The sequence below is a fragment of the Galendromus occidentalis genome, unplaced genomic scaffold (assembly GCF_000255335.2).
Source record: "Galendromus occidentalis unplaced genomic scaffold, Mocc_1.1 scf7180000077356, whole genome shotgun sequence".
Taxonomy (NCBI): Eukaryota; Metazoa; Arthropoda; class Arachnida; order Mesostigmata; family Phytoseiidae; genus Galendromus; species Galendromus occidentalis.
In genome coordinates this window covers 3,998-17,215 of record NW_003805344.1, presented here as the reverse complement: position 1 = coordinate 17,215, position 13,218 = coordinate 3,998, and the positions used below count along the sequence as shown (strand labels likewise).

Sequence of the window (13,218 nt, the reverse complement as noted above, 5' to 3'; positions counted from 1 at the left end):
CACTTTTTCACAGAAATCCATGACGAATGAGCGCCGTCTCTAGTCAGCTTGAAGTGGACAAGCGAACAGGAGCGCCCGTGCCTCTACAGTCAGCGGCCCGATGAGTATACATACATCAGCCAGCGCTAGTGAGCAGCAGAATATCGCGGCGGCTGTCGCTCGCTTGCTTGCTCGACGGTCGCTAACAGCAGCAGCCGCGGAGCTGAACAGCGCAAGCGCCAGTACTCACAGCAGACGACAGAGCTCACGAGGCCCCCTCTCCTCCTTTTCACAGTTCCTCTGGTGATGATCGTTCACTACTCAACTACTCACCCACAATCAGACGTCAAGGAATCAATTTCGGAGGGCAGATAATGAATGAGATCGCTATCTTCAGGATCAGCTGCTCTGGGAGAAGTCGAAGAGAACGGGAGTCGTTCTGCTGTTTCCGAAATTCGCGCATGAGTTTTCTCCACGAAAGTGAAGACGGCAGAAGGTCACCATGCTCAGAGCGAATTCCGCATTTACTCGACGAGAGTCCGCCGGAAGTTTGGAGAATGTGTCTCAAGAGGGGATTCAGGGACAGCGATCCAAACTTGATCCTACGGAAAACTATCCGCGTTCGCGAGTAAAGCCCTTGGCGTCTGGGCCAGTCCCGATGACACCAGCGACTGATGATCGAGGATCGACTCGATCGCGAATTTCCGTGAGTGGTGGCGAGCGCGACATTACAAACGATTCGATAGACGTGAACGAGTTTTTTCGGGCTCCCGTCATAGACCCACGCCGGGCATCCGCCTCGCCCCTAAGCCGGGATTCTCTCGATAGAAATGAAACCTTCCCCTCGAAAGGTACCGATTTCGCGCACCGAAAAGTATCGAGATGATTACCAGGACTCGAAGTTATGGAAGTGCTCACCATGCACCCTTCGTATGCAGATGGTTCCTTGAAAATTGCGTCATACTTGACGAGGATAGAATGTTTGCTCAAAATATAATTTAGATTAGCTCCGACACGGAGCGAAACGCGATCCCAGTCGGAACTTCGTCGAGGATCCCTGGCAACCGGTCGACTCTGTGGAACTGTCTTACGAACGATAATCAGAAACTCGACGTTCATCTTGAGCGAGCGAGCTGGATCTCACTAGTTGACCGATTCCCCGGTCGACGTCATACCATTCTCTTCTCGGCTTTCCGTCATCGTCACTGAGCGATGCCGTACCACCGTCACCCGACTCATTCCATGGCATGTGGACAACCGTTCCGAGGCTGGGCAGAAGCGAACACAATCGCTCTCCAAGAGCTCCGCTGAACTCTTGGCTGGGACTCGAATGAGAGGCGGCATTGGCACTTGGAGCTCGCAGTCTCGGACGGATCCTCGGCTATTCCCGTAAAATTCGAGCTCTAAAAGCAGAAGTTCTTCCAGTTAAACTTCGACGTTGCGGCCATCTCCGACTCGTGGGCCTATTTACGATAAGCAATATATTCTGCTGCTCCAGAGTCGAAGCGCTCAATAATCCAATGTTCAGCTTGAGACATCGATCCAGACGATTCGGCGTACAACGTAATCACTTTCGCCAGTGACTCATTGAAATCTTGATAAAGCGAGAGCTCACGTAGTGCTCTCAAGACCTAGGCTCCGATCAGCGCCACCGACTGACTGAGTGAATATGAGGTTTCCCACGCTAACCGAGCATTGCGGACTTTCAGTCTCCATGATCCTTCCGATCGTTCTACCCCATTCGGAACAATGCGGAGAAGACTCGAGAGTACGAGTCCTGAAAGAGATATCGATCAGGTCTCCGGAGACTTCAACTCTCCGCGGCGGGAAGCACTTCGTGTTACAGATGCTTCAACGCTCTCATATTGCTCACCATCACGGTGGATAGTATTTCGGAGGGGATACGACTTTCCTATTCACGCAGTGTACCATGAGACCTCGAGGTATCTTGATATCTTTCATTTGAAGATCCTGAATTCGATTCCAGGCGGATCTCTAGAGACAGATTGTCAGAGTGCCGGAAATTGTCTTTGGTCCATTCAACGCGAGATACGCCGGGACGATTCCAACGGCTCTCCGTCAAGAATCACCGAGTCCGGGACTAGACGTCCGACCTGTCAGGTTTCGATCACTCGTGCCAATGACCAGCAGAAGTTTCTGAATCTGTTGTGAGCCTTCTTCCGCTCGGTTTGCGATTTCGGGTCATTCAGCCTGCCATAGAGGCCAATCGGGAGAGAGGCGAATCCCTCTCGAGGAATTCGCTACTTCCGCCCCTGGGAGCGTCGAACCGGACACTCTCAAGTCGGTGGATTCCGATCGTGTTCCGCGATTGCGATTGCAGATCGTGGAATCAAAGCCCGCTCGTAATCCTCATTCGTCCGATTCTCGGAAAATTCGCGAATTCCCGCGTGGATCTCCCAATCTAATTTGGGAGGAATATAGGTAGAAATTCATTTCACTCGTCTCACGTCAATTTCGCAAGAACACTCCCTTCGTCACGCCACCGCATGAACGAGATTCCGAAAGACGCCGACGGTTATTCAAATCGGATCTTTATTGCTTCAAATCCTTGACTTTCACCGGTATCAAAGCATTCGCGGTCTTGGACCTTCAATGATCGAATCGGACGCTCCCTCAATCACTCCGTGAGCAATCTCCAGTTCGCGTTCAAACCTTCTCCCCTCCTCCATTTCGCAAGACGATGGTCGAACCAGATCTAGGCGGAGATAGAGAAATCATTTTAGCATTCAGGATCCTCATCTTTGAAAATTCTTCGGCTCGGCGATGACTGACGAATGACAATAATTGATGACGTAGCGCCTTCCCCAGACGTTTCGAGGACTGGAACCCCCAGCTCCCTTGGAGCCTGTATCTGGGATGGGTTCCAGCCAACACGGAGGAGAGTATATTATTCTCGAATATGGTTACTCACTCTGACGGCTTGCACAGGCAAGCCCAACTCGGCCGCCAATACGACGAGATCCGCGATCTGCGGATTCTTATCCCGACGGAAGTACTCTTCCAGACCCACTTCATGCTGAGGACGGACGAATGGCAGACGCTCCTTGATTTCGGGCCGGAGATAGGCGTAAACGGCCGTGGTTTCAGCTGTCCTCAAGGTCATCTGAAAGTTGCACTCCATTCGGTCATGTTGGATTGTCCGAGTCCGATATTCGGATACTCGAGAAAAGGAAACTCGCACAGGAGATGCTCAAAAGCTTCGGTTTTGCCTTTCGGGGAAGTCAGCTCGCTCGTCCGGGGCTCGAATCGAGCGGGCTGAGGTGGAGTCACTTTCAAGTTGCACTCGGAGCGCTCCGTAGAAAAGTCTCGCAACCAGTATTCGCACCGTATCGGGTCTCGATGCAACGAGCTAAGCTGTCCGCTCCATTCGCATGTTTCGACCGAGCCTCGATCAGCGACATAACTCCGTGGAAGGTTTCAGGCTATCTTTGGCTCACCTTCGGAACGAAACTGCACGCTGCTTGCAGGGCTCGGGATAAGTCAGACACATCGCCGCACGCATCGTGCTGGGCAACTTATCCCGCGCGCTTGGGTCGGAGAGGAGCTGGAATATTCGCGTGGGTTGCGAAAGCGAAGCACCGGAGAGACGCCGGATGTGCGCACCACGCCTCTCCTAATAACACTAGAAGCGATAGAAGAATTGCAGTCGAAGAAGAACACTGATTAGTTCAAGGTCGAGCGATGGCCCTCCGTCACAAAACAACCACTACATACCGATCAGCCGCGCTCATGCTGAGCTTCCCAATTAGACCAGCCAAGGCGAAGTCCAGAAAATCCGAAGAGTCCGATCTTCCCGCCGAATCATTCGTGATCGAAAGGTGACTACACTTCCGATTACTCGGAAGGTAGATGCGGCAATCGGGGCCCGGTCCCTGTGAAAGTACTGCGGTCCGAAGCTTCGAGTGTCGGCGAAAGCCTCCGACTATGTACTAGTCTTCCGAGCTCGGGTAGGGATCGAGGATGAATCGAGGAGCCTCGACCACATCGCGTCGAGCCCCACCCGTGCAGGGATGACAAGGAGATGAGAGTTCAGCACGGATGTAGTGATCGGGCTGAAACTCGAAGATGCACACCGGAAGAACGGTCGGAGTTCCTCGCGAGAACCTTCGGGAGAATATCGTGAGCCGTGACCGGCTCCTCCGAGTTCTCTGATTAGTTAGAGATCCTTGATCCAATATGACAGCGAATTCATCCACAGAAACATCGAACATTGCCTCTGAACTCAGGGAAGTCCGCAATTCGTATCATAATCGGGTGCGATGCAAAAGCTCGGGGAATTATCATCCATTAAACGTGTTAGAAAGCAGGACCAAGAACAATGTTCCGAACCTTAGGGGCGAAGTTAAAAGTGCAACGACCCAGCTTCAACAGCAATCGACTTGCCGAATTCGCATACGCTTCTGTGTGACCTGTTCAAGCGCTATCAGATTCAAATCCTTTCAGGACGAGGACATTGCCTCAAGAGCTCGACCGTGAATCCCCCATTATGAACTCGGTATTCGAAGAGAGAGGCGATTCGATGTAATCACAAGAGAATATCCCAAGATCCCGCAGGGTGATGAAGACTGATATTCCGACCAGTCGAACCCTTCATCGACCGCCGCTCCGCTCGCTTCATCAACAATTCGAGATTGGTAGCGTAGTGTTCCCCGAGGTATCTTCCGAGCCCATATTGCGATCGACATCCGCATGCCACAACACTGATATCCGTCGAAGAGATCTACTATGCTGGGCGACGTGTTCCTTGCCACCAGATGAGAAGGGCACTCCGTTTCGACTTGGATAACCGAGGAGGAAGTTTTGGAGTATACACCTTGTAACGATGGTGCTCGGGACGGAGGGGACAGCTTCACTATCCCTGTTGGTCTTCTCGATACTTCTACTCAGGCAAGAGACTCTTGGCGGTTGGATACCGACGCTGTCTCGCAAGTCCGGTAGTGCTTTCCAAGAACTTCTCGATATATGCCTCGCCATATGCTCGCAGCGGTCATCAGAGGATCAGAAACTCAATTTCGTCTTCGTACTCTTCACCACGGCGGAAGCGAAAACGTCTTTCATTTTCCTCCGGGATCTCCCAAATGTTCAGGTGTATTTGTCAACGCAACCCTTCCCGCTGAAGTCGAATCAACGAGAGATAACAATTTCTTGGGAACGGGATTCACCACCGAAACTCCGATCAGCGACTGAATTCTGGGATCTGCACAAGCTCTGCGGACCGCGGAATTGCTCGCATCAAATGGAAACTTTCGAGCAGTTCAACATAGAGAAGCGCTTCTTGATACAAGTTCGAGAGCTGAAAAGATACGACTATTACCACAGATCCACACAGGAGTATCTGGACATGCTCAGCCCTTATCTGAGATACAAGTTCTACTTTCATCGGTACCGCGGCATAATTGTCGTTCTCAGAAAATTCGCTCAAGATTCGTTGCATTCGAGCCTCATCATAAGAAGATCCGACCAAACGGTGAGCAGGCACATCGTGAGATTGATCGTCAAGAGTTACGAATCGGATGACATCGGCAGAATGTTCCAAACGGTCACGCACGCCTCGAACCGTAGCTATGGCTTTATCGCGCGGTTCACGTCGATAGTATTCCTCGACGGTGGGGAGGGAGACGAAATTCTGCTCAACAGCTGTTCTCATGTGAGTATATCCGACCGTGTGCGAACACCCGCCGCAAAATACGTTCGAGCGTTCCGATTATAACCGAACTGCTGGAGCCAGCGCGATTTTTTTTCGCAGAAGTCAGGAGCAGTCGACGGACTGCGTTTTTTTTTTCTTCCAGAACCGGAACACCTACCTTTACGCGTACAACTATCTCCCCTATCGTCTTGCTGTACCGATCCCGTGGCAAACTCTGTTCGTCTCAAAAATCACCCAGTGCGCCTCCCTCGAAGTTCCATGCACGATCCTATCATTATTCATATTGCCATGGATACTGACCATACGGCGGTATCGATCATTCACTACTCTGAGATCGATGTGGAGAACCTCCTATCATCTTCTCAGTGGGGACAGTTCTCATTCTCTGATCGACTCCTCGAGACAAGGGGTCTTGGTGCTGCTCCTGTGTGGTTTGACCTCGCTCCTGATCCAGTTCCCGATGAACCTGATGAAAAGCGAGGTCATCTCGTCCCCATACGAACAACGAATCCATCCATCGAATTGTAAAATACGAGCCTGTGAAACCGTCAACTACCGTGGAGACTGGTTCGATACAGAACTCACTCCCGGGGAGGTTAATCTCTTGAGCTTGGGAGATGAAAGGGGAGAGTCGCAAGGTTCTGTCGTGGAAGCCAGCCTGCACACGAAGTGCTGGGAGAACGCAATCGCTACCAATGGCATGTTGAAGTGGACGGAACTCGCGCTTCTCGCCCAGCATCACACCATATGCAATGATCCGCAGATCATGAGGCTCAAATTGAGCCATCTGATAAGAGACCTAGTTTTCGAGCCCGTACAAGGCTCAGACGCCTCTCAGCAGCTTTGCTCGGTGGGCTCGAGTCACGGCGGACATGTGTTATACGACGAGATGGCAAATCTCTTGCGGCAGATCCTGGAGCACGACTTGCTGAAGTTCCATCACGTCAGAGACTCACTCTACCCGAACGATCCTTGGGAGCGGTCCTTCTGGGACAAAAATCCGAGTGTTGTAGGGAAGCAAAAACTGCCAGATTCCTGGGGAGACTCGACGCTCGTGAAGAGGGCGGTTCTCCTGATAATGGCCAATCTGAGGAGGAAATACGACGATCTTGAAATGTTTGGAATCTCAGAAACCTCTTACACTATCGGCCTACGGAGCGTGAAGTCGGTTTTCTTAGCTTTCCTGGCCACGACGTTCACCCTGACCGTAGGTTTCTTGCTGAGCGAGACCGTTAGAGTATGTCTCGGGAGGATCGTTCAATACCTGTCGGTCAGTGCTACTTAGAGTCAGGAGTTGTTCCATGCTGTAGGTTGTGTATCGATTGTACTCTTGATTCCACAAAGTGAGGTATCGGTAGGGGCCTCGACCGGAAGGCTCCGACCGTAGTCCTACGGGAGACATCATGTCGGTAGGACCTTCCGAGGAACTCGACTTTTGTGGTCCGTAATTGTTGACTGAGAACGGCTGGACTCGAGAGAGATTGCGAACTCTCATCCGGTAGCTCTCGAATTATTGCGACGAGCTTCGCGAGCATAGAATTTTCGGTAAGAGTTCGATGGGCTTCGCCACGAATTGTGAGCGCAAGGCAATCCCTTCGGCAACCTAGTCGAGGATCTTCATCGACCGGAAAACTCTTCGGAATCATCCCGCCAGCGGTATGCAGAGTGTCGGAGAACTAGCTAGGTCGGTCACAAAAAATGTGAAAAACACAAAAAAAACGATGATCGGTCCGACGACATTCAATTCCCGGCTCGACCTCCGTTTGTCATCACCGAATTTATAGCAAAGCGTCTCGATTTTCGCTGCTTCCGTGTGGAAAATCCAAGCTACTCGAATAGATCGTTCGAAGTAGAAATGTGGTCTCATCCAGCGAATGATATTCGACTGCCTTCAAGGAGCGAGGGCGGCGGGTGGCCGGAAGTGAGTCTCCGAGCGGAGCGCAGACCGCCGTAGGGCGGAAGGATTCCCCAGAAATGACTCTTCGTATCCCAACAGAACGCGGCCCTCGCTGACAATATCTGTGCTCAAGCTGAAGTTTCTGAGAGAAGATTCCCTAGGTACATCGAATCATTCTCAAAAAGTCCTTTATTGGTCCTTGGTCCCTTTGCTCCAACTGCGGCTGAAGCGAATCAAGAAAACTCAGTAGGTAGGTACTTTTCCGCGAGGTTCAACGTCGAATTTCCGTGATCCATCGTGATCATGCCGTCAGTGTGCTTCAAAATTGCGAAATCCGAGCCACAGAGCGCGACGACCGGGATGGATTGGATCTCCTCATCGAGTGCTGGCCACATACCACATAAATTCGAATACCTGATACGGATTACCTAAGCGGAGCAGAATACATTCGATACCTGGCAGGAACGAGATTCGAGGATATTCGTGTGATGAGTCGAAAGTTTCCGCTCGGAGTTCCGGAGTTCCAGAAGAGAGACTTGGTCATGGATACAATCACAAGGATCAAGGTGCTCGATCTGTAGCACCCGGCGATTGGAATCCAGACCTTCTAGACTTCTAGCTTCGAGCCTCTCCGACCTCACCACGAGAGAATGGTCGGACCGGATCTGTCTGGAGGAGCAAACCACTCCCGGCGAACGCCCCGAGATTTCTTTTAGTTGAGTTTAGCCGGGAGTCACCGTCAAGAGCATCGTTCAGAAAGGAAAACTGCCCTAAAAGCGTCGCCGCATCGCCCATAAAACTTTTCTGATTTTCACGATTCGGAGCGACTCGTACTCTGTCCTGCTGTATTCTCCTGACCGACAACGATGTCGGGAAAACCAGATTCCGATGCTAGGACAGAAAACATCTTGAAATCAATCCTTGAGCGAGAGGATAATCGCCGGTGCGCGGATTGTAGGAGCCCGAGGCCGACTTGGGCTTCCTGCTCTCTGGGCATTTTTCTCTGTTTTCATTGTGCAGGGCTTCATCGAGGTCTCGGAGTTCACATATCCAGGGTTAAATCGATAGGTCTCGACCTGTGGACTCCCCATCAGGTCGAACTGTACTCATGGAGCATTGAAAGGCAAAATGGTGGGGAAAATTGATACTTTCGAATCACTTAGGCCTCGCTAAAATTTTGCCTGGCTCCGTCACCAGGTCGCCAGGATGGCTCAGATAGGAAAGCGGAAAGCGGAGCAAGTTTACGAAGCTAACCTTTCACCGAAATTCCAACGACCCTCGGATCCAGATGATCTGAAGATGTTTATACAAATGAAGTATGTCTACAAAATCTACATGTCCAGTGCGGTCAACTTGGAGCCGATGCCCCGAGCCACTCTGACGTACGACGACTTGGAGCAAATTCTGAAGGGCTCTCTCACTCCGCACAACAATGCCTTGCCGAGTGGAGAGAAGTCGTATCCGTCAGGGATGACGACAACGACCATTTCAGATACGCAGGAAAGAGGAAGAGAATGCGAGATTGTCTTACCACGGGATCTAATATCGTTCGACGAACCTATCCGACCATATCCGTGAAATTAGGTCCTCGAACGAGTCTCGCTATCGCAACAATAAAGAATAATAGTTTTCTCGGCGAACTAAATATCGCTCCTAGGGTGGGTTCCCCATCATGCACAGGTACGATACGATATACCCGACCTGGGCCAGGATTTATTTCGAATCCAATCGCTCATCCCGAAAGACAGATACTCATTTCTCGGATGTCGATTTAGTGATTTTGATTAGGTATCAGATTTCACTACGAGGACTCAGTTTTACTGTGGAATGATCGAGCGGCTTCCTCGTAATCCCTCCCCAGAGCCTCCAGATTATCTCGGGCTTCACAGAACTCGGCTTCTTCCATTCCTTCGCCGATGTACCAGTGGACAAACGCTCTCTTGGCAAACATCAGATCGAACTTCCGATTGAGCCGCTGCCAAGCGCCTCCCATGGCGGTCGTGTTCGACAACAATGTTACCGCCCTCGGTACCTTGGCAAGGTCGCCATCGGGGATCACCGCTGGAGGTTGGTAGTTTATCCCGACTTTGAATCCGGTCGGACACCAATCGACGAAGTGAATATTTCGTTTCTGCTTCAATTTCGCGATGGCGTAGTTTACGTCTTTCGGCGTCACGTCCCCGCGGTATAAAAGGCAACAAGCCATGTACTTCCCATTTGTCCAGTCGCAAACAACCAATTGATTTTGAGGCTCGAAGGCGGCATTCGTGATATCGAGCACACTGTGATGGCCGTGATGCGCCTTGTCCGCGGGTATGATGGGGGTATACGAAACCAGAGGAAAGTGAATTCTCGGGAAAGGTACGAGATTCGTCTGGAATTCGTTGAGATCGACGTTCAGGACTCCGGAGAAACGCAAGGAAGTCGTGATGGACGACACGGCTTGGCTGATCAGACGGTTGAGGTTTGCGTAGGTGGGTCGTTCCACGGCCAAGTTCCTTCGACAGAGTTCGTAGATTGCTTGGTTGTCCATCATGAAAACACAGTCGAAATACCCGAGATTCGCGTGTGTTGTGAGCACTGCGTTGTACGGTTCGACCACCGCCGTCGAAACTTGGGGTGCGGGGTATATCGCGAATCCCAAGCGGCTCTTCTTTCCGAAATCTTGCGAGATGTGCTCCATCAGCAAAGATGTGAAGCCCGAGCCTGTGCCGCCGCCGAAGGAGTGGAACACCAGGAATCCCTGTAGGCCGTCACATTGCTCGGCCTGTTTCCGGATGCGTTCAGTGCTGCTCAGAAGCATCTCCTTGCCGACTGTACAGTGGCCACGGGCGTAATTGTTCGCGGCGTCTTCTTTACCGGTTATCAACATCTCAGGGTTGAATAGCTTCCTAGAGATTTGAGAAGTTCTCGATTATATGAAGCATCAGATTTCTCGACTGAATTTAGCACAATCGCTTGCTCATCGGGAGTGCAGCGCTCCGCGGCGTCCTTTAAAAATCCAACCTGTAAGCTCCGTTCCTAAGTTCGTCAACGACCGACGGCTCCAGGTCGACGAAAACGCTGCGTGGTACGCAGCGACCTGTCGGGGTCGAGAGGAAAAACGTATCGAAGCTCTTGTCTATTCCACTCGTTGCAGAATTCAAGGTTCCGTCAGGACTAATGTCATGTTCCAGGCAATACAGCTCCCAGCAAGCGGCGCCCATCTGGACCCCGGCTTGACCGATATGAAGGTTGATGATTTCGCGCATGATGATTGAGGTGCGGGGATTGGGCTCTGCACGAAAAAAAGAATTCTTCAATGGAGAATTCGAGGTCCGACTAACCGCAGTATTCCCCGCTCGTTGGGTCACGAACGGAAAGAGAGGGAATCGGGAATAGAATACTCACACAGGAAGCGGCGTGGCGGTCTGCTTCACGCGACAACTTTATATCTCGCTTGTGCGGCAGTCAGAGAAGCTGCAACCCCTTTAAAGATCGCATGCTATCAATGGCATCTCCCTCTCTAGAGAAGACGTATCTCTCCCAAGCTGCAAGAAATTATTGTGCCAACGATCGCTCCTGGAATCGGATCCCTAAGCGTCCAGGGTTTCGATATGTCCCGCGTGATCTACATTGAGCCCACGCTCGCGGAGAACGGTGTACAGCTAAGAGCGATGGCCCTCTCCCTGGACCTCTCGACAATATTCAGTGTTCGAGAATAGTTCTCCTCCGCGAAACTCCGATTTCCTTCAGAGTGAGGTGACGGACGCAGGGGTCGGAACCCGGAGTTTGGAGGGTCTTGCTCCGGAAAAGCTGCTGTCTGACGGAAATCGGAGCCATGTACAGCCGCCGGACTCTGAGCAGTGACTCTCCGGATGCCGTCTAGGACAGATGCGGTCGACGCGAATCTGCATGTGATGTGCGGTTCGCTGCCTTTACCCGAATGCCGATCAGTCGATTCAGGACCTTGATCCCGAAAAGCCGCGTGCCTGACCCCGAGAACAAGCACAGAAAGAAGTCGAGATAACAAAAGTCGACTCCTCCTGATACGCCTCCGGAATAACTTGCCTAATCTAAGATTCGCTGCTTCTGTCAAGTTGTGTAGCCGCCGCGGAATCTTATCCAGAACTACCGTGAGAAGCTCTATCTTCCTCTTGAAAAGGCTCTCTCATCTTCTACCTTTGCTCCCACACTCAGTTGATTGGATACGGACCCAACTCAATCAGCGGAATCACCTCGTGCTCTCTCCGATTGGGGCAGCACGCGAAGAATGCGATTGGCAAACCATACTAACAAGAAACTTCCTCGTTCCCATGTATGATGGACCGGTGCACTAACTCTCGGAGGACTATTCTCTCCAAAGGGAAGCACCGAGGTCCAGTTTCCATTCGAAAGAATTCGTCCTCCTCTTTGAGCAGCAGTCGTGCCTGACACTATTCCTCTCGCGACGGGTCCGACGTGACAAGACCGATCAAGTCCGATGTAAAGACGAAAGGGAGAATTCGAAGTTTATGGTAATCATAACTCATGAATGAATTGAAGTTTATTCCTCGTCAGTAATCATCAGCATCCTCGGCTGCCTCACCGCATGGGGGGAGGGAGGCCATCCGCGCGCGCTTCTCACTCCCGGATTTCTAGAGCGTCCTTGACGGCCCGACTCAAAACGTACATCATGTTCGGTGCGAGACGTTCGTACAAATCTAGTGCGTATTGTCTTTTCTCCGGCCATTGTCCCAAATCTTTGAAAATTGGCTTCGCGAACTTCATGCGTCCGACTACCTCGACGAAGGCGGTCGCGGGCTTCAAGATTCCCTCCCACCGAGACAGGATTCCGAGTCGTAACCATCGGAAGCGAATTTCAGCGTTGATGATGCTCTCGATCTCATAGAGGGCTGTCAGATGCGCCACCTGGGAAATGCGTTGATGCAGTATCGTGCGGACGGAGTAGACCTCAACGTACGGAACTGGAGTCCATCTCACGAACTTTCAGCTTACCTTCTCTTTGCTAAGGATCTCTGACTCCAACAGCAAGGCGAAGAACTCCTCTTTCTGCATGGCGTTCAGTTGATCGAATTCGGATTTTTCGAAATTCTTGATCTCCTTCTCATCGGCGTGGACCCATTTCTCACACAGCTTCGAGGATAGTTCTGCCAGGGAGCTTTTGTAGTCAGGTATCAAGGGAGGCATCCCCGGTGTGAACAACCAGGCATTCCAGTCGATCTGTGGACGGATCAGGTCGTCTTGATCCATTGTCATTCGTTCGCCCGAATGCCGGTCTACCCTCGTCGACCCATGCATAGGCATGTCAAAAAACCGCGTTTTCTCGGGACCGCGGTTCGCGGTTTTTTCGGAACCGCTCGGACGGAACCGCGGTTAAAAACCGCAAGGAACCGCGGTTCTCCTCTTTATGATTTTCCATGTTTTCCTCAACTCCTTGATGGTCCCCCTTGTCTGTGCGTTTCTTCGGAGATCAGGAGCGAAAGTATTGACTTCTGGCGAAGTTTTCGACGACTTATTTTATGATGATTCATCTTAACGAACAAGAAATTGAACTTTCATGAGTTTCACACAATCTAGTTGCCATCGTACTCGAAGGTTTTCCGCAAGATGAAAATGCTGTCAAGCGTGTCTGGATTCAACCTTGCGCGATTTTCGCCTAACAACAGACGAACTACGCTAAAATCTCGCTCTG

The 13,218-nt window shown here is 51.4% G+C and overlaps 3 protein-coding genes across 3 annotated transcripts in view; all 3 read right to left on the bottom strand.

The window, feature by feature from the left end:
- Nucleotides 1–2,518: 2,518 nt before the first annotated feature.
- On the bottom strand, nt 2,519–3,622 carry LOC100908594 (homeodomain-only protein). The gene is made up of 3 exons (XM_003742228.1): nt 3,438–3,622; nt 2,912–3,103; nt 2,519–2,695 (listed from the first exon to the last, which is right to left on the bottom strand). Exons 2-3 carry the CDS (start codon nt 3,101–3,103, stop codon nt 2,618–2,620), a joined length of 270 nt encoding a protein of 89 aa, XP_003742276.1. The 5' UTR covers nt 3,438–3,622; the 3' UTR covers nt 2,519–2,617.
- A 5,723-nt stretch (nt 3,623–9,345) lies between these two features.
- On the bottom strand, nt 9,346–10,804 carry LOC100909018 (tubulin alpha-8 chain). The gene is made up of 2 exons (XM_018639096.1): nt 10,551–10,804; nt 9,346–10,435 (listed from the first exon to the last, which is right to left on the bottom strand). Exons 1-2 carry the CDS (start codon nt 10,793–10,795, stop codon nt 9,346–9,348), a joined length of 1,335 nt encoding a protein of 444 aa, XP_018494612.1. The 5' UTR covers nt 10,796–10,804.
- A 1,276-nt stretch (nt 10,805–12,080) lies between these two features.
- The window catches only part of LOC100908875 (leukotriene A-4 hydrolase), a 3,906-nt gene continuing 2,768 nt past the window's right edge, over nt 12,081–13,218 (bottom strand). The window contains exons 9-10 of the mRNA XM_003742230.2: nt 12,522–12,746; nt 12,081–12,434 (exon numbers count right to left, since the gene is read on the bottom strand). Of these exons, the coding sequence (XP_003742278.1) occupies nt 12,147–12,434; nt 12,522–12,746 (513 nt within the window). The 3' untranslated portion in view covers nt 12,081–12,146. The remainder of the gene's footprint in view (nt 12,435–12,521; nt 12,747–13,218) is intronic.

What these genes read in the sequence shown, in the direction of transcription:
- LOC100908594 (XM_003742228.1), bottom strand. Translation starts at nt 3,103, where the DNA reads ATGACCTTGAGGACAGCTGAAACCACGGCCGTTTACGCCTATCTCCGG. An exon ending in TGCCTGTGCAAGCCGTCAGA is followed by an intron (nt 2,696 to 2,911) that starts GTGAGTAACCAT and finishes ATCTCCGCCTAG; the next exon opens with ATCTGGTTCGACCATCGTCT.
- LOC100909018 (XM_018639096.1), bottom strand. Translation starts at nt 10,795, where the DNA reads ATGCGCGAAATCATCAACCTTCATATCGGTCAAGCCGGGGTCCAGATG. An exon ending in CTTAGGAACGGAGCTTACAG is followed by an intron (nt 10,436 to 10,550) that starts GTTGGATTTTTA and finishes TCAAATCTCTAG; the next exon opens with GAAGCTATTCAACCCTGAGA.